This window comes from Pelodiscus sinensis, chromosome 11 (assembly GCF_052426305.1).
Source record: "Pelodiscus sinensis isolate ZL-2025 chromosome 11, ASM5242630v1, whole genome shotgun sequence".
NCBI classification, from domain to species: domain Eukaryota; kingdom Metazoa; phylum Chordata; order Testudines; family Trionychidae; genus Pelodiscus; species Pelodiscus sinensis.
Window position 1 is genome coordinate 8,709,720 of NC_143062.1, and position 23,326 is coordinate 8,733,045.

A 23,326-nucleotide genomic window follows, 5' to 3' on the forward strand; every position below is an offset into this window, starting at 1 on the left:
CAGGTGGGGCACTGCCGGTTGGTCCCGCAGCACCGCTCCTTGGCGCTACTGGACCAACCCGGCAGCACCCCAGCTGCTCTGCCCCAGGAGTCCTGATTCAGCTGCTGCTGATCAGTTTCAGCAGCGGCTGAATCAGGACATCTGGGGCGGTGCTGCTGGGTTGGTCCAGTAGCGCTGAGGAGCGGCGGCGCTACTGGACCAACCCAGCAGCACCCCAGCTGCTCTGCCCCAGGCGTCCCCAAGTCAGCTGCTGCTGAAACTGACCAGTGGCTGACTGCAGGAAGCCCCTGCCCCGGGCTTCCTGGAATCAGCCGCTGATCAGTTTCAGCAGCAGCTGACTTGGGGATGCCTGGGGTTCTTAAGTTGAATCTGTATGTAAGTCAGAACTGGAGTCCAGATTCAGCCGCTGTTGAAACTGATCAGTTTCAGCAGCGGCTGAATCTGGACGCCAGTTCCGACTTACTTACATACAGATTCAACTTAAGAACAAACCTACAGTCCCTATCTTGTACGTAACCCGGGGACTGCCTGTATTGGGGAAAGACTCTGCTTCCATCTACAGTATTTGCTTATCTTTGTAACCATCAATGTTAAGTGTTGGTTAAATGTTTGTTTTATTAAAAACAAAAACCTAAACAAAAATCAGTATTTGGATCCTCCCTGGACCATAAAATGACTAGAGGTAACATTGTAAAAGGAACATAGACTTGATTGATAGATTTCCCCCCCCCCCCCCACGCCCTTGTTAGCTATGTTGCAGGCAGATGATGAAGATGACTTACTGGAGGAGAGGATGAGAAGCCCCTTTGGGTCATCCTTCAGGACATTCAATGCAACGGACTACAAACCTATAGGTGAGGATGAAGGTGCAGTTGACGGGGATTGGTTTGTAAATTTGGTGCAGGCAGACTTAGATTTTTTTTTCCAACCTCATGTGGGTTAAACTCTGCTTAATATACCCTGTTCCAGGCACAAATTTGTCTTCCACACTAGACTAGCTTGAGCTAGAATTTCTGCTCTGGTACGTGATTTTCCTCACTCATTCTGTGGCCCACAGTCACTGCTCTGGCTTTCCTCCCACGAAGTCAGACATGAATCTGAGAAATGGTGGTATGACATAGGCAGATATGGTGCAGCTTCATGAAAGATCCCATTTTCCTCCCCTACAGTCCCCTTTCCCACCAAGATTTGTTCCTACCTCTAGCTCAAATGTCTGTCAGTTCAGCTGCCAGCCCACAGTTCTCCGGGAGCGGAGCTCAGTGCAGCAGTAGCAGGAGTTAGTGAATATGGCCTCTGGCTTCCGCATGCTGAGATGAGAAAAGTTCTGTCCATGTCAGTCACTACCTCTCTGGAAGTTGAGAGGCCGACTTGGTCTCTCCCATGGACAGAAAACCCAGTAGCCATAGTTGGGTCGAGATGGGGCTGCTATGGAAATCAGTATGAGAACTGACCAGCTCTGTTTTCAGGTTAGAAATGTTCTCCGTTACTGGTTGAAATTAGGTAGATGTGCTGAACATGCTTTTGTTTTAGCTGTAGCTTCCTGTTCAGGTATGTCTGTATATTTGGCAAACACTGAATAACCTGTTGGTAACCATTAAGTTCACTTTGTGTTGTTTTCTAGCTACCATTGATGTAAAACGGAATATCTTTGATTTGTGCACGGACAGCAAGGATTGCTATTTGGCTGTCATTGAGGTAAAAGGATTTGAGTTAGTTGGGGAAGGCGTAAATACTTTAAATGCTTTAAAATAAACACCTATCATTATTGGAGCAGGAAATTCTGGAGTTCCTACTATCAGACCCTGATGTCTTATATACCAGTGCTTTGAGATAGATAGGAAAGTTGTGACCAGTTCCCTATACCCTGTCCCTCAAGCTTAAATCCAGAGCTGCCTCTGTATCTCTAAGGGGTAGCCATGTTAGTCTGTAACTTTAAAAACAATAAGTAGTCCTGTGGCACATTGGAGACTAACAAAGGTATAGGATCATGACACTTCATGGGTGAGTCCATGTCCCCAGATGAGTTGGAGTGGAAATACAGAATCCAAGATCTATAGAATAGCAAAAACAGTTATTTGTCAATAGAGAGGTTACTCTTTTTGGTGTTTTATTTATATATATATATATATATATAAATCTCTTGGATTCTGTATTTCTGCTCCAACTCATCTGACGAAGTGGGTTTCACCCACGAAATCTCATGATCCTGTATCTTTAGTCTGTAAGGTGCCACAGGACTTGCTCGTTGTATCTGTGTGTCTGGCATATGCAGATTTGGGGGACTTGTCAGAGCCCTTCACCTGCATTCCTCAAACATTGTCTGTCTGTCTGCCTTTAAAAGAAATATACTACAGAGGGAGGTGTCCTCCCTGCAAGCAGGGAGAAATAAATTTGCACTCTGTTTTTGTAGTCCTTTTGTTGTTGAAACTTGTGCAAAAAGGGGAATTATCTCTGGTGCACCTAGAGCTTTTATTTGGGCTTCCTGCCTTGTTTCTGCTTGGTGAGAAGGAAGCTATGGACTTGTTGAAGCTAGAGGCTTGATGCAGGAATTTCTGGGTAGAATTCTGTGGCCCGTGTGTGCAGGTCAGGCTAGATCAAGGGTTTTCGAAGTTGGGTTGTGGACCCAGCTGGGTAAGCCGCTGACAGGCCATGAGATCCTTTGTTTATTCATTGGCTATGGTTCACCATTTCCAGGCAAGGAGAGCTGCAAGGTGCCATGCCTTTTGGTGCTTAGCTAAACAAAACATTTTGCAGCCTGCAGGCAGTTTACCAGAGGGGCCCGTCACCCAACTTGGAAAACCTCTGGGCTAGATGGTCCCAATGATCCTTTTTGCCGTTAATCAATGAATCTAACTTGTAATGATCTGAGTTTCTCCGTTAACTTCCAGTGTTGGGGTGGCTAACAGGTTTCTGTTGGTTGTCTGTGTTTTTGTGAGCTGGTTATGGAGAAATAAAATCATTTCTTTCCCAGCTTGGAAGCAGTTTTAACTTTTGATCAGACTCTTGTCTCATGCTGCATACAGAGTCGCACCATAACACTAGCTTGGGGATTACTCTGCCATTCCTGACACACCAACGGGGCTCATGGGTAGGGGCACAAATAACAGCAATGGCAGCGTCCCAATACAGACTCTTAGGGTATCAGCAGTTGGCCTATAAGAATGGAGGGTTCAAATCCCACTCGAAACAAACCGCTTTGTTTTTAAAGCAGTAGTAATTGGCAGAGTTCAGGTGTTTATATCCTTCTGAAACTGGTGCTAACTTGCAACTTATCTCCCTTCCTCTAAGGAAATGACTTGCATGGGGTAGGGAGCCAGAGAAGTGGGGAATAAATGTAAAGGGCAGCTGTCATGCAGTTCAGGGAAAAGTGAACAGATCCACAGCTGGACATGATGGGGGAGCGTTGAATGGTCAAAATTGAAGGCTTATGAGTTATAAAATGTTGTGGTTGGAATGTTAGTTGGGAGTGGCATAGGTGCTAGTATCTCAAAGCCAAACCCTTTATGTTGCTCTTGAGGTAATTCCTACAGCATAACAGGAAAACATTAGAACTAATTACACTACGTATGTAAGTACAGGCAGTCCCCGAGTTACGCGGATCCGACTTACTTCAGATCCGCAGTTACGAACGGGGCCCTTCCTCTCCCTGGTCTCCAGCAGACCAGGGAGAGGAAGCAAAGCGGCGGAACACGCGGGCAGCGGACAGCCCAGACGCGTCTGGGCTGTCAGCTGGCCGCGTGCTCTGCGGCTCTGCTCTGCTCCCCCTCCCCCTGGTCTGTAGACCAGGGGGAGGGGGAGCAGAGCAGAGCAAAGCCGCGGAGCACGCGGCCAGCTGACAGCCCAGACGCGTCTGGGCTGTCAGCTGGCCACATGTTCCGCCGCTTTGCTCTGGTCTGCTCTGCTCCCCCTCCCCCTGGTCTGCAGACCAGGGGGACGGACAGCAGAGCAGAGCAAAGCCGCGGAGCCTGAGGGCAGCAGGATAGCCACGGCGAGTCTGGGCTGTCCCGCTGCCCCCGTGCTCTGCGGCTTTGCTCCGGACGCCTGTGGTACAGCAGCTGGGGCGCTGCCGGTTGGTCCCGTAGCGCCGCTCTGGGTGCCACTGGACCAACCCAGCAGCACCCCAGCTGCTCTGCCCCAGGTGTCCCCAAGTCAGCAGCTGCTGAAAATGACCAGTGGCTGACTACAGGAAGCCCCTGCCCTGGGCTTCCTGGAATCAGCCGCTGATCAGTTTCAGCAGCAGCTGACTTGGGGATGCCTGGGGTTCTTAAGTTGAATCTGTATGTAAGTCAGAACTGGAGTCCAGATTCAGCCACTGTTGAAACTGATCAGTTTCAGCAGCAGCTGAATCTGGATGCCAGTTCCGACTTACATACAGATTCAACTTAAGAACAAACCTACAGTCCCTATCTTGTACGTAACCCGGGGACTGCCTGTATATCAAATTAAAGATAGCATGCCTTTTTGTTGTTTGTTCTTGGTTGTCACCTCTCTTCTGTAATGGAGATCGTGTTAAAGAAAGAAAACCCCCAAAACAGCACTTAGTATCTAGTGGAATTGGCAATGCTTTCTTTTTCAGAATCAAGGCAGCATGGATGCCATGAACATGGATACAGTTTGCAGGCTCTATGAGGTAGGCAGGCAGCGTTTGGCAGAAGATGAAGAGGATGAAGAGGAAGATCAGGTGAGTACTGTAGAGTCCTTTCAGTTGTTGTTGTCTAGGTGTAATCAAATTATTTCCAGTCTCAGCTGGAATGCTGGAGTTGCTGCTTATTTAAAATCTAGGATAGTGCTTTTTTCCCCCCTAGTTGTCTTTAATTTACTTTACATATTTCCAAATCTTTAGATTTAAGATTGGCTTTGTCATTCATGATTTGTAACCCTTGCATAAATAGGATATGGAACACACTATTGCACTGTGAAATTGCACAATGTTTCTGTGTAATAAAGATGTGTAAGAAATTTGGTAACATCTACAGGTTTATATTGGGATGTACTAATATCTGGTTTAAACTAACCATTTGACTTCTGGGTTTATTGTGTCTGACATTCTATAAAAGAGCTAAGAATTAGTATTACTCAGGATACAGTAGGTAATATGACTGTCTGCTTTGTTAGCACATTCTATAGTGGGTTTTCAGGAGATCTCTTGTTGGTGCCAGGCTTCATAGAAGAGCCAAACCCATTTTCCTTTGGACAAAGGAGAAGTGAAATGTATCCCAAAAGGTGTGGAATGGTTTGTCTTCTTTCTGGTGTTGGTATTGTGATACATTAATGTCTGCACCGTGGAAACATAGCTGACTTCTTTTTTCCCCTCTGTGTTGGTGTGGTGACTGGAGGTAAAAAGAAATTGATTTCTTCAGACTGCACAGAAAGCTAGAGTTTTGGTGTTCATTCCACTTTCTTAATCTCCTGTTGCTAGAATAAAACTGCTTTACTAGTCTTCCAAGGAACGTTTGATGGTAGCATCCATGGAGGAGATTGTATTTTCAGTCCAATCAGTGGATTTATGTGCTGTAATAATATTAGTAGTACCTCACATCACCTGTGCCAGTTAGATTGGGGGAGAGCTTTTCTTTCTCATTCCTGACAACACATTGATTCAAATGTTGTGTTAAAGGGCACTCACCTGCTTCAGTTAGAGGAAGGAATTCTCTTCTGTTCTTGGTCACAACACTAAAGGGGATGGATCTGGTTTTATTATTAGGCAAATATCATTCTCTTTTCCTAAATACAGGAAAACACTAATCTCAGATACTAGTAAGTGATAATGGTTAGTTGGTAGTCATTGACTTTTCAGTGGGAAATGTGTTTTGTGTGGTGCTTTAAATGAACTTCTGTTTGTGTAGCTGGGTCTCAGGCACGGTTTAAGTGTACTGAAAAGCTATCATAAAGCGTCAGAAGTAAAAAAGCAGAACTGCTTCTTCATTTGGTGCTGTGGTATTGATTGCAGAATAAGAGCACATGGTTAATGTATGCAGTTATTGCTCTTGATTCTTTGCCCCTGGACTTTGGAAAAGTGACTGCATTTTAACAATCAGTTTTTGAGGCTGTCAACATCAATCTTGGGTACAAGGGAAATTAGTTTTAATGTAAACTATATGAAAGCTACGCAAATACTAGTCATTGCATATTTAGCACAATTTAAACCAGAAACCTACATCCTTTTTTGTTGCTGGCTGGTTATTCTTCATTGTTTCCCTGTGTTTGGTTCAGGACATAGATTTACAAGTTTATGGACTAGCAAAACACAGCTTTATATCTTCGGAAAAACTGACTGTATTAAGCTAGGAGGAGCAGAGAACCCCAGACCTTTCCCCTCACTTGCACTCCCTACCCTACATCTTCCTTATTTCGGGTGTGGGTGTGGGTGTTAAAGCTGGTCAGAAAAGTAACCTGTATCCTACTATATATCTAATATGAGTTAAAAGTTTGGGGTGCTTGCACAGTTCTGCGTTGCATAAGCCTTGACAAATCAGAAAGGTGCTTCCAAATTTCTCGTTGTTAGGTTTTCTCACTGAGTTCCTGTGAAACCCTCCGAAACAGGTTTATTCAGATTTTTAGCTTGAAAATTGAGGCACAGTATCCTCCCTATATAAAACTTGCATCTCCTTCCATGAGTTCTGGTCATGAATCATTTATTCTTAATCTGATTCACTAACTGTTCTAAGTAATGCTTTGGTATTAGATTGGTTGCTGCTTTTAGATAGCTCAGGTGGTTTGTTTGCTCTGGTATCCTGGATCTTCACTTCCAGGTCTTTTGCTTTCACATCTCTTTCTTCTGTGAATGGTCTGCCAGCAAGTTTCTCAGCTCTTGATTTGCATCCCCTTAGTGCTGGGAGGGAAGGAATTGAAGTTGTGCTGCTCATTTTGGCAATGCAGGTACCTCCCTCGTCCGGCACCCTCAGGACAAGAAGGGTATTTGCTAAACAGAGAAGGGTCCCTCCCAACATGGTCCATGCTACCCCTGACTAGGATTCCAGCAAAGCCCTGCTGCTGCCTACCCGGCCCTGGCTCCCCAGGCTGGAGCTCTGTCGCTGCTGCAGCTTCTGGGGCTGCCGGGGCTCCGAGGCTTCTGATACTGCTGGGATTGAGGCTCTGCGACTGCTGGGATTCTGTGAGAGTTGCGGGCCCCCCCACTACAGCCTGGCAGCAAGGACCAGAACTCTCTGCTGTGGCCCCCTCCCTCAACACAGGGCTCCTGGCTGAATTGCACCCCACCTCTTTTACTCCTGCCCTGCGACCTGACTGCCTTATACCTAGACTCTGTGGTCCAGGAACATCCATAATCCTGCTGGACCACAGAATCCTGGTTAAGTGAGGTACAACCTATAGTATTTGCAGCAAGTTATCTGCAATAGAAGTGTTGCTGGGTGGGAACTATAAGACAGACCATACTGGGTCAGACAAAAGGTCCATCCACTGTCTCTCAAACAGAGGCTAAGGACAACCTCCCTGCCCAGCCTGCCCAGTAGCTTTTGATGGACCTATCTTGCATGAATTTATCTAGCTCTTGATTTAATCATATTACAGTCTTGGCCTTCTCAATGTCCTCTGGCAAGGAGTTCCATGGGTTTACTGTGCTAAGTGCTTCCTTTTGTTTGTTTTTAAATCTACTGCTTATTAATTTCATTTGCTGACTCCTAGTCCTTGTGTTATCTGAACAAGTAAATAACTTTTCTTTATTTACTTTATCCACACCAGTCATGATTTTATAGACCTCTTTCATATCCCCCCTTAGTCATCTCTTTTCCAAGCTGAAAAGTCCGAGTTGTATTAATCTCTCTTCATATAGATACCATCCCATAACCTTAATTGCTTTTTTGCTCTTTTCTAAACTTTTTTCCAATGCCAAGATATTTTTTTAAGATGAAGCAACCACATCTGCACTCAGTAGTGTGTATAGAGGCATGAACATGTTCTCTGTCTTATTCTCTGTCCCTTTCTTAATGATTTCCAACATTGTTTGCTTTTTTGACTGCTGCTGCACATTGAGTGGATGTTTTCAGAGAACTATCCACAGTGACCCCAAGATCTCGCTCTTGAGTGGTAACAGCTGATTTGGTCCCAGTCATTTTATATGTATAGTTAGGGTTATGTTTTCCAATGTGTGTTCCTTGGCATTTATCCACACTGAATTTCATCTGTCATTTTGTTGTCCTGTCAGCTAGTTTGATGAGATCCTTTTGAAGCTTTTTGCAGTCTCCTTTAGACTTAACTATCTTGAGCAGTTCTGTGTCATCTGCAAATTTTGCTAACTCATTGTTACCCCCTTTCTCCAGATCATCCGTATGGATTCTTGGGGGACACCACTAGTTACTTCTCTCCATTCTGAAAACTGAACATTTTTTCCTACTTTGTTTATTCTTACTCTGTTTCCTTTCTTGTAACCGGTTATCAATCCATGAGAGGACCTTCCCTCTTATCCAATGACCACTTACCCACGATAACTTTTTGCCTTCAGATTTTGACATCCCAGCATGCAAGTCATCTAATGGTTCTGTTTTAGATGTTTGAGTATAGAATGACATTGTGAAATCAGTAAAATGAAGCTGTTAGCAGTTTTTGCAAGTCTCCATGGGGCGAGGATGGTGGTTGGAGCTGGGGGCAGACCAGCAGCGTCTGGAGCCAGCACAAGCTGGGACCCTGGCAGCTAACCCTGCTACGTCTCTGCATTTTAAATTAAGAGCCCAGTGGGCTCTTACTACATTTAAAATGCAGACCCGTAGCAGGGCTAGTGAGCAGCCCCCATCGACTAATTGAGTAGTCGATATAAATTCCATTGATTACTTGTTTACATGAACTGCAACTTAACATCCATAGCGAGCACAATTAATTAGCTATCTTACACACAGTGCCACTGCTGTAAATCCTCGAGTGTCTTTGGTATAAAATATTTGAAGTTAATGCTGCGGCATCTGAAGAATTTCTACCTAGGCTTTTCATTTTAGACTTCATGTTAAACCTCTAGAAAACTTCCTTGTTTTAGCTGAGGCAAACTCTTTAGAATATCAAGCCTAATTAAGCAAAACGAAGGTGAATCTTTTGGTACTGTGCTGTTAAGATATGTTGCCTTATTACAGGCTTCTCCTCCCGATCTCCCCTGTCCAGCCCTGCTTCTGGCGGCCAGTTCCCCCCCGCTCCCCACTGATCTCCCCCGGCCAGCACTGCTCCCCCTGATGACCCCCCCCAGCCAGCCCCGCTCCCCCCACTCCCTCCCAGCAGGCCAGTTCTCCCCTGCTTCTCCTCCCGATCTCCCCCGTCCAGCCCTGCTTCTGCCGGCCGGTCCCCCCATCTATCCCTCCCAGCCGGCCTATTTCTCCCGATCTCCCCATGCCAGCCCTGCTGCCCCCATCCAGCCCTGCTTCTGGAGGCTGGTTCTCCTGTCCTCCTCCTCCCGATCTCCCCCAGCCAGCCTCCCCTGCCCCACGGCCAACCCTGCTTCCGGTGGCCTCTCTTTCTCCCCCCGCCCCCTCCTCCCGATCTCCACCGGACAGCCCCGCTGCCCCCAACCCTGCTTCCAGTGGCCTCTCTTTCTCCCCCCGCCCCCTCCTCCCGATCTCCACCGGACAGCCCCGCTGCCCCCAACCCTGCTTCCCGGTGGCCGGTTCTCCCTCCTCCCAGCCCACCTTGCTCCCCTCCTGGCAGCCACGCTGAGGCCCGGTACCAGCCCGCGGCACATAATTTGGGAAATGCTGCCTTATTACATTAAGTAAGGGAGAGATGAAAAAGGAAGGGAGTTTTGATGGCCATTTAAAGCAATAGTGAGATTGCAGGCTTTTTTTTTATGAAGACTTTTATAATGCATGTTTGATGCTATACATACATGAGGTCAGTTCCGTGTCTCACCAGTAGGTGGCTTTAACATTTTCTTTATTTAATATGGCCTCCGTTCTAACCTATTCCTCTCTGATTTGGGGCAGGATGTAAAAGTCTAGTCGACTATCTGATAAGCATTTGCTTATCAGATAGTCTTTTGACAAGCAGATATTCTCCCCCCTTTGCTGCCTCTGTCAGATGGAGGCAGCAAAAGGGTAGGGGGAAGGCGCACTTCAAAGTGGTTGCGGCTTTGAAACCCAAGGAGGTGTTTCAAAGGCGCAGCCACTGCACAGCTGATCCACAGATGCTTCTTCTGTGCCTTTCAAAGGGGCAGCCGTGGAGCCTGGGGTCAGCAGGGGATTCCCCAGCTGATCCCGGGCTCCGCGCGGCACTTTCCCGGAACCCCAGTTGATCCCGGGTCCCCAGCTGATCCTGGGTTCAGGGAAGTGCCGTGGGAAAGTCCCCTGCTGACCCAGGGCTCCATGGCTTTGAAATGCACAAGAGCCCTTCCGGGGGACTCGTGTGCCTATTTGAAATGCACAACGTGTGCAGCCTGTAGTCAGCGGGACTTCCTACTGGCCCCGGGCTGTAGGTGGAGTTCCGCATTCCTCCTACGAAATGTACAAGTGCCTATTGACTAGTGGATGGAAATTCCATCGTCTAGTCAGTTAACTGCATTTTACCATCCTTAATTTGGGGAAGTCAGGCACTTTTTCCCTGGAACGCTTCCATTCCCTCTTCCTGTTCCTTTGTTTCTTACGCTGGGAGTGTTGAAAAAGCCCAAGAGAATTAGGCACTCAGATCCCACTGAAATTCACTTAGAGCTGTGTGCCTGGTGTTCTTGGCCTCTTTAGAAAATTCTAAACTTACTGACTTTGGCCATTAGCATTTATTGTGTTTCAGTGTAAGCTCAGCGTAGTGGTGGCCCATCAGAAACCCTGGCCGTCTTACTTGCATAACATTTGCTTACTCACTCTATAGGCAAATAGAGTTTCGTGGGCAGGTGGCAGGCCCATTCCTGTAGGATCTTTGTGGTCTGGTTCCCCACTCTTCTCTGTGAGCACTTTATCACCTTGCCCTGTCTTGCTCCTTCAGGCTTCCCCACTCCCTGAGGATCTGACTGCACAAGTAATGGTGAAGTGGGCAGCTGGGCTGCGGATGTGGATGCTAAAGCCTCATCCTCTCCCTTCCCTGGATCATTACTCCTGCAGCAAGACACACAGCAGGAGTCTGAAAGAACTGATGCAGAGAGCAGTGGTTAGTCCAGGGGTGGGCAATAATTTTTGATAGGGGGGCCACTTGAAGAATTTGGTAAGTGGGCAAGGACCATATTCTTCCATGATATTAATGGAGAAGGAGCAAGGTCTGGGATGAAGGTTGGGTGTGGAAGGGAGTTCGGGATAGGGGATTGGGATGCTGGAGGGGGCCTGGGTACAGGAGAGGATTCTGACCTGGATGAGAGGTATATGAGGGGTTCCAGGGTCTGCGAGAGGATTTTGACCTGGATTAGGGGTGCAGGGGTTTGGGTTGTGACCTAGGGCAGGAGGGGGATTGGGGTGTAGGGTCTGGGCGGAGGTATGGATGCAGGAGAGGATTCTGACCTGTAGAAGGGGGTGCAGGGTTTGGGAGGGCATTATGGCCTGGGACAGAGGTTGGGGTGGGGTACAGAGGGGTTTGGTTTGTGACGAGGTGCAGGAGAGGGTAAGGTGCCAGGTGCAGGCTCTGGCTGAGAGGCACTTACCTTAGACTGCTCTTGGCCAGCAGCCCAGCAAGAACCTGAGGCAGGTTCCTTACCTGCTGCTCAAAGCATCTGGCTGCAGGGGCCATGTGCTCTCTGCGCACCATGCACCCCCTGGAACTGCCTGTGCATTACATGGGCCATGAGCATTGCCCAGGCAGTTCCCATTGGCCAGTTTCTGGTCAGTAAGAACCATGATATTGTGAAGGGGGGGTGGGGGAGTGCACAAAGCTCCCACTACACCCTCTTGGGACATGCGGCGCACAGAGAGCATGTGGCCCCCACAGCCGGACAATTTGAGTGGAGTGCAAGGAAGCGGTAGGCAGGGAGCCTGCCCGAGGCTCCCTCTGGGTTGCAGGACAGTCGCCGGGCAGACCAAGTGGTTTGGTTGGCCAGATGCAGCCCATAGGCCATATTTTGCCTGGGTTAGTCAGTAAACCCACAGATGGGGCAGGGCTAGAGATTAGAGTCACAACATACTAGATGAATATGCCTGTGGTCTTGGCCCATCAATGTTTACTGACTAGTTACATAATTTTCAGTCTCCTTCCCTAGCATTCCACTTTCTGGGGCTTTTCTCTAAAATGTATGTATTTACAAGTAGCACTACAAAACTCTGGTTCGTTACACTTTTGGTTCTTTTTAATCCATTTAAAAACATTGTTTTGTCCAAGTAATACTTCCTGTAAGTGTTATCGCATGTAATATTTGGGGTATCCAACCACAGTTGCAGAAGTTTTGAGGGTCTCCCTTCTTAAACTGTCATGTTCACAGAGATTGCAGTCTTGAAGGGCAGGTTATGAAGCTTAGCAGGCTGTTACTGTTGCTAGGCAGCTCTTGAAATGTGGACTTTTTAATCATCAGCACTGAATGACTGTTTTTTCTTAGTCACCCTCCCACATTAGCATGTCTCTAATAGAAGGTTTTCTACATGGGAGCAGGGCTGTGTATAATTTGGTTTTTGCTTTTGTGTGATACATTCCTCAAATGACATTTCTGAACATTTTTATTTAGCTCCTGGAAATCCTGTTTGTGTAGATCTAAGGAAACGTTTGGAGGAAAGATCATTCTTCTTGTAATGTCTTGTTTAGCCGAAAGGGGAATGCTGTATGTCTTTTAGGGATGTGATCGTGTAGCCAGTAGGGATATTAAATTTCAATTCATAAGCTAGAAACACCAACCAATATATTTTTTTTTTTCATGAACACCACCAAGGATTTTTTTTGGGGGGGGGGGGGGGGGGGAGGTAGAAGTGCGCAGTGAGGACCCAGCGTGAGTGGGTTAGTTGATAATGGGGGGAGGTGCAGCGGGGAACCCAGCGCAAGCGGGGACTACTTTAGTCCCCACTCACGCTGGGTCCTCACTGCGTACTTCTACCCCCCCCCCCCCCCCAAAAAAAATCCTTGGTGGTGTTCATAAAAAAAAATATTGGTTGGTGTTTCTCGGTCTTAAAAAGTTTAAGAAACACTGTTTTACAGTATGATGTAAAAATGTCTCTTGTAAGCTTTTGTAAATCTAGATTAGAGAGACTTGTTTTAGGTTTGCAGATTGGATCCTGTCAATGAAATGTCTCTTCTGCGCTAACTGAAATTGTAGCTGCAGGATTTTCAGGGCTTGTGACCGTTACACAGTATTATTTTTTATGATCATCTCGCATTCTGTCACCTGTGATTTCAGTTGTGTTGTGTGTATTTATGTAGGACTCTTTTCCTTCTGTTGAGAGCAAAAATCCTATGCTAAACCCATTGCTATTAGAGAGAGACCTGCAGTTGATCCTTGTTGAAAAACTTCCATCCAAATTGGCAGACATGTTTAAGAACCCACCAGTTATTTTTAAGTTGGTGGGAGTTGATGGATCTCATCTTGTAACAGGATCTTATAATTTTTCAAGATAAGGTTTAATATGATCTCTGCCTCTGGATGAACTGGATTATAGGACAATAGTTGCTGGGGAAGAGCTTTGCTGAATAGAGGCCTTGAATGGTCGTTCTCATACATTTGGATCATATAGTCTAGTAGGACTGTCTTACACTAGACTTCAGCCATGAAGCTAGCAATGGGATGGTTTTGATTAAAGACCTGTTTGTTGATAGTTGGGATTTTAAGGATGGCAACCTGTAAAATGGATATTTTATAGCAACATGGTTATCTTTACTATACAGGCAGTCCCTGGGTTACATGGATCCGACTTACATCAGATCCCTACTTACAAACAGGGTGAGGCAACCCCGCACTAGCTGCTTCCCCCCAGCAGACCAGGGAGATGCGAAGCTAGCGCCCCCCCCTCCCCCAGCAGAACAGGGAGACGTGGAGCGGCTTTTCTCAGCAGACACCTCATCTTGAGAATAAAGGACTGAGGGAAGTGAGGTGTGGGAGAATAAAACTGAGCTCTGGAGAAATGTTTGGCTAGAGTTTCCCCTACAATATGTACCAGTTCCGACTTACATACAAATTCAACTTAAGAACAAACCTACAGTCCCTATCTTGTACTTAACCCGGGGACTGCCTGTATATTTGTGTGGCAACAAAGAATTCCTGTTAGTACTTGGTATGGATTGCAAGCACCCAGCTATGAACTATGCTGTAATTACAGAAGATGACAACCCTCTGGTATGGACAGAGGAAATTACTCTACTTGAGACTCTCAAACCTTTAGCTCTAATATCCTAGAATGCAGTTTCCCTGCTGAAAACCGAGGTGAAAAAATTAATTTTCAGTCTCAAAATCAAAGCTTGATGCCTCCAGCTAGCCCAGAAGTTATTCCTGCAATTCCAAAGCTGCTGTGATGTTAAAATTAAAAAAAAAAAGGGAAAAGATTTAAACCAAGAACTAGGAATGTAGAAATAAGGCAACATGATTCGCTCTATGGTAGGAAAGTAATACTGCTGCCAAATTGACAGTGTTTGCAAATGCTGCTGTTCTGGCATGACAGTGCCGGAGAGAGGGACTTATTTCAGAACATATGGGTAATAATTGAGTAGAGCCCTGTGCATGACTTTTTAATCCCGCTTCCACCCTGCAATACCCACTGCTGCCCCCAACAACTTCTGCTGCTCAGGCCGTGGGTTCTGAGGGACCTGCACGGTCCCAGTCCTTCTGCAGGACTCTGCACAAGTCACACGGACAGCTCTAATTCAGGAGGAGGAGGGAAGTAATGTAGTAGATTTATAGAGATTTCAGGGGTACAACCACATCTGCTGCTGAATCCCTGGTAGTACTACAGATTGAACTTCCCTTGTCCGGCACACTCTCTGGTCTGGCAACATCCATGGTCCAGCCTGATCTTATTGTGGATGTGGTCAAGTTTCCCTGCAGTTCCATAAGGTTTGTTTGCAGCCACCAGTCTTGGCTCTGTGTTCTGTGCTGTTATTTAGCTCTAATTTGCTCCTAAATGTCTTCTGAGTGCCCAGCGAGGCATGAAAGTGCTGGTAAGATACTGGATAATATTGACCTCTTGTGGTTTGCCAAAATCCCTGGTGCGGCACTGCTCGGGTCCCTAGGGTGCCAGACTAGAGAGATTCGGCCTGTACTGGGTTCTCTAGTAAAGGAAGTCTCTGGATATAATTAGCATCTTGTTGCCCATTTACCAACTGTAATAAGGTGTGCACTGACTGCCACGTGGCAGTTCCAATGCGTTCTCAATGAGGACAGTGATTTTCAGAACTGGGAGGAAATCTGTTGTTCCAGACAATTCTATACTGAATGCAAATGTTTCAGAATAGCAAGGAAATTTGGCAAGAGACCTGAAGTTTACTGTGCATCTCCTCCACATGGAACCCTAAGACACACGTGTTTATGTGGGAGGTAATGATCCGATTATGGAAGTCCAGAGAGCAGTGGCATTGTTGGATAGTGGTGTTTTGATAAGCCCCATGCAGCTTGCTCAGTTTCCATCTGAGTTTCGTTTCTACATAAGGAGAAATGTACTCCTGTTGAGGTTTCCTAGCTGAGGGAGGGCAACAATTGGAGATGTTCCCATTCCCCAGATAAGAAGAGAACCTGTTCTGGTTTGGCTATTTCCCCAGCCCAGATCCACCCGGGATGGTTGTATTGATTTCTGCAGTGGTAAATTTTAACTTGTAATAAAGTTTATGTTTATGACTATAATATAAAACAAACCACTCTTCCTGGTGATGGAAAAATTGCCCTAACTGTCCTAGTTACAGACAGTTAAACAGAAACCATAGCTTTTTTAAATTGATTATTTGTAATGCTTTTATTTGTTTAAAAAAATTGATATGCAGACAAACTATATGGGTGCATGTGACCAAATGTATTTCATGGGTGACGCAAAGGATATTTATCATTAGATGCTGAACCATAACAGCAGGATGCCAATTTCTTTGAGGTTGGATTGATATTTCTGATGTGTTGTGTATCTTACTTATTAACAATACGTTATTGGGACCTCTTTATTGGGTTGTGGTTATTGTTAAACTGGCTAAGGATCCTCTTACAGGACACGAGAATAATTGTGTTTTATCTCTTCGCTCCATTTTTGCATCTGTGACATATTGTATGCTGTTTGCTGTGCTCCCTGTATTACGTCTGTCTGTGTCCTCTCCATCTGCCTAGAAGCCTATGGTAAGAATCCTTGCTCATTACATGTACTAACACACTTAGCCAGAGTTCTGTCTCTTTACCTGAATCTCATCATTTTAGGGATGTAAAATCCTGTTCAGTCATTTAACCTGTTAATTTAATCAGTTAACCAATTAAATGGGGGCAAGAGGAGGGGCTGCTGTGCAGGGCTCCCCCACAGCCAGGTTGGAAGGGTCCCTTCCTGTGGCAGGCCCTGTGGGACTGAAACAGCCCCTGTCTGTGGCTGCTCCAGCCCTAACATCCCTACATCATTTCACCCACAAAGAAGTTAAGCTCCAACACCAAACTATCAGTAAAGGTAAAAGCTGAGGGCTCTGATAATGCTTGGAGTGAATGTTACATGGAGGTAATAGGTATAAGGCCAGATTTGGGGTGAGGAGGGAAAAAGAGGGCAAAGTTTAGATAGGGAAATGTGGTGATGTCAGGATATGAATAAGACCCGAAATGGCTATTGATATCACTAAGCAATTGCTGCTAGGTAGTGTTTAGGGAAGCCAAAAAATGGGGCTGGGGAGGAAATCAGGTAGCAGCTCCAACAGCTGATAGCCAGAGGTGATCGCTCCTTGAATGTCCGTTCCAAAAGGCTGTGAAGCTGAGAGAAAAGAGTAAGATGTCTGTGTGTAAGAATTGGGTAATCTTACCAAGGTAATTGAGAAAGGAACTGCCTTTAAAAAAAAAAAATCGGGGGGAATGTAATGCTCTAGAGTCCTAGAGAGAGGTTGGGCAAAAACCTTTGAAATTGAATCAGAAAAGAAATGTATAGCCCCTACCAGATAGTGGGAATGCATAAAGTAGGTAGTGACTGGCAGATGATTAAAGACTTCCTAAAGTGAGAATTAGGACTGGTGAGAAGTAAATTAAATATGAAAGACAAGGTTAAGGAAGCTGGAAAGGTTCCACCTCTATTTTATTCCTCTCGCCTCATGAGGTATAATTTCTAGGATGAGGTAATACTTGGAAGTCAGAAAACAACCCCCAACAGAGGCTGCACAACCAAGTTATACAATATAAAATACGGTTTATTTGGACTCCAAATTATTTCCTCACAGAGCAAAGAGAAGTGCACAAAAAACTATACTGAACAGAAGCTTATTTTGTAGTAATAGTTGAAATGGTTTCCAAGCCTAAACATAGATGTATGCATTATAATCCTCAAACTTAAGTTGTCTGAGAAATGCAAACCTAGCAGCAAGCATAAAAAAAGGTTGTAAGATCTTTGGATTTGATTTCAGCACCAGAATCCAGCCGGAGAGACTGCATCTTCCTCCTCCTCCCGCTGAGGAATCTCACTTTGGTTCTGGGCAGCTAATCATTGTGAAAGTGTTTCCAGACTTGAGACATTCTCACAGGAAAATATTGTGGAGAAAGTGGTTTTAGTAACATCAAAACAAATTGGTGCATGTTAGTCCTCATGCAGTCTTTACCTTCTATATGACCACTAAGCAACAAACATCTTTGGTACTAAAAGTTATCCAAACAGGTAGACACTAAGGGTGCGTCTACACTGCACTGTAACTCGAAATAAGATACGCAACTTGAGCTACGCAAGTTGTGTATCTTATTTCAATGCTGTTTCAAAATAGCTTATTTTGTCATTTGGTGCTGTCCTCAGTGCCAAATTTCAAAATAAAGCGCTATTCTGAAATGTCCCTTACTCCTCGTCAGAACGAGGTTTACAGGGACGTTAGAATAGCGATTTTCTGTGAAAACCTGGGACAGCTATTTCGGGATACTCTGGTATCCCGAAATAGCATTGCAGTATAGACGTAATCTAAGAAAAAATGGGAGAATGAGGGAAGCCTGACCCATTTTTATAAACTGAAGTACTTATTGTGGAGAAGAAGAGAATTCTAACTTTTGAAGTCTTGTTGTAATGCCACTTAATTTGCTAAGGTTCAGTAATGAAGGGATGACACACAAGGAGGTAAAGCACACTACAGCCCACACTATATAACGGAAAAATAGGAATAATAAATCCCAAAAGACTGAAATCTAACACATAGACCAGAATATGAAGTTCCTACAAGCTGCTGTATATTGGAGATGATGGGGGAAAGAATTCTTGTGATGGGTTTGGGTAAAGTGAAAGCACCTGGAATAGACTATTATGAACCAATCTTTTGAGTTTCAGTTTCTCTGAGTTTGTTGTTCTGACCAGACTCCTCATCAGTACATGAGGAGAATGGGAAGCTCTTTTCCTGAATGAAAGATATCTGCACCAGATCAGAGCCCATCAAATCTTTGCAAAAAGTCGGTGTCAAAGCATCTCTAGGTCTCCTTCTGCTCAACTGCCTTCCAGATACTGGGTATCAGACCCTCTTACCAATCTGTGTTAAAAGCTGCCTTTCCTGTGGGTGAAAACAATCTTGATAATGGGTCCCTTTTGTTTGTGGTGGCTCTAGAACAGGAGGGATTCAACAATGTAAAACTCCTTAATGACATGTCAGTCTAAGGGAGCCTGCCAGAGTGGGAGGTATAGAAAACATCTTGGGCCAGATTCTCAGCTAGTGTCGATCAGGTTAGCTCTATTGAAGTCAGTGGAGCTGTGCTGACCTCTATCAGCTTAGGATCTGGTCTGTACAGTGCAAGTAGCTTTTCAGTTGGTGCTTGTCTGTGCTATGCAACTTTAATAGAATACAGGGCAGCGTCTGCTGCATATGATGGACTGCTTTGCATGCTTAAATTCTTTAAAACTTTGCAGCAGAGAAATGCCAAAACCCAACTTGACCCATAGTCTTAAAGGTCTGTGCGTACGCACATGGTACATAGAAACACTCAGGCTCCATAGCAGATCTTGACAAATAGCAGCCTAGAGGGGATGTGGACTACTGTCTTGTATCAGTAGTGCCTCTTGCAGAAACTGTTCCATGATTCAGCTCTGGTGTGTGGTGATGTGGCCCTGAGTTAGTCTCTTTCACGCGCTGTGTATTCAGTGGCTCAGGAGGGATGATATCCTATCCTCTTTCAGCTCTCCTCAGTCTAGGAACTTACATCAATGCGATTACAATCTGTCGCGGTCTAGGAGAAAGGTGATAGCCCTCTTACTGGGAAACCCAGGGACATTCCATTGATGCAAGTTGACATCCACGGGGAGTTATACAGTTTTTGGAGACTCTTGTTGTCTTGGAGCCATGCTTGTCAGTTGTCACTGGGAAGCCATCCTGTGTAAGTGAATATCATGGCTGCCAATAGTTAAGTCTGAAATAGAACCAAATATTTAGAGTGGCATGTCTGTTTAGATGCATTTGTATGAATTCCTGACCCAAGCCAATGAATTAGGATTCATAGTAAGAAAATGAATACGCCATTTGGAGGCTGTGGCACAGCCGGGAGGGAGGTCTGTTGGAAGTGCATTTTCCCTCTCCTCTCTTTCCCATGTTTGCTCAATGTATAGACTTCATTTTCTGCATTGTTGGTAAGCGTGTGGTTTTTCAAAATCTGTTGGCTTTCTGGAGATGGCGCTTGGGGGGGAATGATACCATCTAGAAAACTCCTTGACTAGCTTCTTTTATGCTGAGATTTTGTCTATGCAGGGAAATACACTAGCGCAGCTGAATTGCCCCTGTATATCTCCCCGGGTATGTCTAGACTACATGGCTGCGTCAACGCAGCCATGTAGATAAGTTACTAGACATAGCAAAATGAAGCGGCGATTTAAATAATCGCTTTACATAAAAATGGCCACTGCACTGTGCTGATGATCAGCTGATCAGCACAGCGGGGCAGTCTAGACACGCCACGGTCGACTAGGGAAGCCTTTGTCGACTGCTCCGGTATGCCTCATTTCACGTTTAATGAGGAGTACCGGAGCGGTCAACAAAGGCTTCCCTTGTCAACCGTGGCATGTGTAGACTGCCCCGCTGTGCCGATCAGCTGATCGTCGGCACAGTGTGGCGGCCATTTTTATGTAAATGAAGCAGCGATTATTTAAATTGCCGCTTAATTTTGCTATGTCTAGTAAACTCATCTACATGGCTCCGTCGACGGAGCCATGTAGTCTAGATATCCCTCTGCGTAGACACTTCAGTTTCAGAGTGTGTGTGTGTGTGTGTGTGTGTGTGTGTGTTTGTTTTCTGGTTTCACTTAATCTGTTTCCAGAGCAACATACGCAAAACTGGAAAAACTCACGCTTACTCCAGAATAACAGTGTCTATGCAGGGGGCTCTATAGGGAAAAACTGTAACAGTATAATTATAATGGTAAATTCCTAGTGTAGGCAACTCCAAAGTGTGATTCTCTTGTTACTAAATGCTTGTGTAAAACATTCGTTTCTTCCCCAAACTTTGTTTTTCATAGTGCATGGTAAGTGTTAGCTTTATATTCTGGGTATTTGGACTGGTACTACAAAAGGAGTAGTTTTGTTCTGGTGTATGAATGTATATTCTTTTTGATGCTCTTTGTGGCTCCCTTGCTCTGATAGGCCTCTCTGCAGAAATACGTTTTAAGATGATTTTGCCTTGAACCTTTGCTGTTTAATTCATCCCTTTTTAGTCCCACATTTTAAGTGTAGAGCTTCTCTTGTTTTCTTTATATTCTTCCTTTAAATCTGGCTGTGTGCAATACATCCCAGATCTCTCCATAATGTGTGTAAAAGCCAACTTGATTAATGTAGCTCATGCGTTAATCTCTTAATTCTTATCACAATCATGCAGGGGCACAGGGAGAAACAACACTGTTCATGATGGAGCATTTTCAGTGTAGTGGTTTAAAGGTGTTAACTGATTAGACAGATTTTCAAATAAGCCTGGGGCTTGGAAAAAAGTCTGAGACTCACCGAAAGGTTTACTTAAATATGCCAGCCTTTCTTTGAGAAGCTCTCGTGCTCCCACTGGGACTAGGATCAGAAGAGTTTGAGGAATGGATATTGGGACAAGGGACCAAGATGGGGGAAGACAGGACAGGCACAGGGATAGAATCAAGGAACTGAGGCAGAAGAGGGTGGGGAGTCAAGATTGTGAGAGGAACAATTTAAGTTTGTGCTCCCTAGAGCATTTTCCCCTCTTGAATTATGAAATGGAGCCAAAGTATCTGTGAAACCCACTGGGAAAGGGTCCCTTTCTCATGCTGGTGCACATAGAGCAGGGGTGGGCAAGACAGCCTCTGCGGGCTGGATCCGGCCTGCCACGCTGGTTGATTCAGCCCATGGCCTCCTTCCTCCCCCTGCCAGAGGTGCGCAGGACCAGAGGGAATCACCAGCTGTTCAAAACAGCTGGAGGTGCCCCTGGCAGGGCGAAAGCAAGGGACTGCACACTCCCATGCCCCGAGACCTTAACTGGCCTGGGGGTGGAGGCAGCGCACAAAGTCTCCTGCTGCCAGGGGTGCACGGCACCCAGAGAGAACTGCCATCTGTTCAGAATAGCTAGTGGTTTTTTCTGGGGATCAGGGTGCAAAGACTTCACACACTCCCCCACCCCCAGGCCAGTCAGGCTGGACTCCTGACCCCGCCCCTTCTGCCTGAGGCCCTGCTCCCTCGGGGGCGGTCTAGGGGCTATTTCAGAAATTTGTGATGTCCCACCTCCCCCTTCAAAAATTATTGCCCACCTCTGACATAGAGGGTGACAACCTACTACCGCTATCAGTTACTCCATTAGCAAAAATAGTAAATTCAAAGGTGCCCCCCCTGCCAGTGACCATGTGGGGGTCAATATGATGCTGTGTGATAGAATTCCCCTCCCTCCATTTTTTTAAACCTAGTAAATCTCACAAGCCAGGATACAAAGCCAAACACTGAGACATTTGGAAATGTCAGAATAAAGGGTGCCTTTCTTTGGCCCTCTTGGGCGTGTGCATTATGACTAAGGCCTTATCAGTTTCACTGCTGTGAAAAACCTGTTACTGACCATGAAATTATCCCTGCCCTGCGAAATCGGATCTCCCCTGCTGCTCCCAGTTGCCATTCTGATGGACAGCAGTTGTCCTTCCCCTGCATGGCTGCTCTTGGCGGGGAGATCAGACCCATCTCCAGAGGCAAGGCAGAAATCAGGGTGATACCCCCCTCTCTTGTGTGCTGCAGCAGCCCAGGAGCTGAGCTTGGGATTTCTGTCCCTCCCCTGGCTCCTGCTGCAACACCTGGTCCAGACACCGAGCTTGTGGCTTCTGCTGGGCAGGGGGTTTTAGCTCCTAGCAGCAGCCTGCGCTCTGCCCCCTTTCTCCTGTTGCAGCTTAGAGCTTCCTCTCTGGCCCCATGAGCCACTGCAGCTGGGGTAGCCCAGGGAAGGGGTGCCTATCCCCCTAGACTGCCCAGATTCAGGCAGGGTAATCTGGTTGGGATTTCTTCCCTGGAGCTTATTCTTGGGCTGGAGCACCCATTTTTTTCTGGGGGGTTTTGAAATGGCCCGGGGCACCTGCCATAACCAATCTCTGGCATAGACTACAAAGTTTAGGAGTCCCTGATGAGGGTGTTCCCAACAGCATGGGGGAAGTCCTATCCACCTCCCAGAACCTACTCGAACTGCTGGGGCAGTGCTGCCTTCAGAGCCTGGCTCTGAAGGCAGCACAGAAGTCAGGATGGCAATTTTGGGGACCCCTTTACAATAACTTTGCAACCCCCCCATGATCCCATTTTGGATCAGGACCCCCACAATTACACCACCATGAAATTTCAGAGATAGATCCTGAAACTGAGGAAATTTAAAATCCTCTGGTTGAGAAATTGACCAGAATGGGCCTTGAATTTGGTAGGGCCCTAATTATGGCAGTTTTATTTACATAATCACATGCATAGCCATGGTTAGCCTGTCTCATTCAATGTACAGGATGGACTGTGCTTACTGAATGAGCTATTTGGTATTTTGTTTTCTTATTGTTCCATGTGTGGCCTTGTGCCCATTTGCTGCACACTGTCCAAACCCTGATCTGAAGACAGAGTTGTTAATTTCCCCATGAGTGTTGCTGTGGTGTCCATAGCTGTAATATAAGAGTGTTTCATAAATATTAATGGATTTGTTTTCACCCCACCCCTGTGAAGTGAGAAGGTATTATCCACATGTTACAGGTGGGGAATTGAGGCACAGAATCCACTCCTTTTGGTTGCCCAATTTGAGACACTTGGGACCAATTTTCATTGAACTTAGCATATTATAGCATTTTATATGTTCAAACGAGATCCTACTGATTTCCGTTGCACTTTGAGTGATCAGTACTTCTGCAGACGAGCCCTCGGGGTGTCAC

At 45.9% G+C, this 23,326-nt stretch overlaps 1 protein-coding gene across 4 annotated transcripts in view; it reads left to right on the forward strand.

Moving 5' to 3' along the window:
- Positions 1 to 23,326, forward strand: part of DCAF1 (DDB1 and CUL4 associated factor 1) — a 101,141-nt gene that overhangs the window by 63,305 nt on the left and 14,510 nt on the right. For all 4 annotated transcript variants that reach the window (XM_075939457.2, XM_075939459.2, XM_075939456.2 and 1 more), the window contains 3 exons: positions 750 to 854; positions 1,622 to 1,695; positions 4,577 to 4,681. In XM_075939457.2, coding sequence (XP_075795572.1) covers positions 750 to 854; positions 1,622 to 1,695; positions 4,577 to 4,681 — 284 coding nt within the window. The remainder of the gene's footprint in view (positions 1 to 749; positions 855 to 1,621; positions 1,696 to 4,576; positions 4,682 to 23,326) is intronic.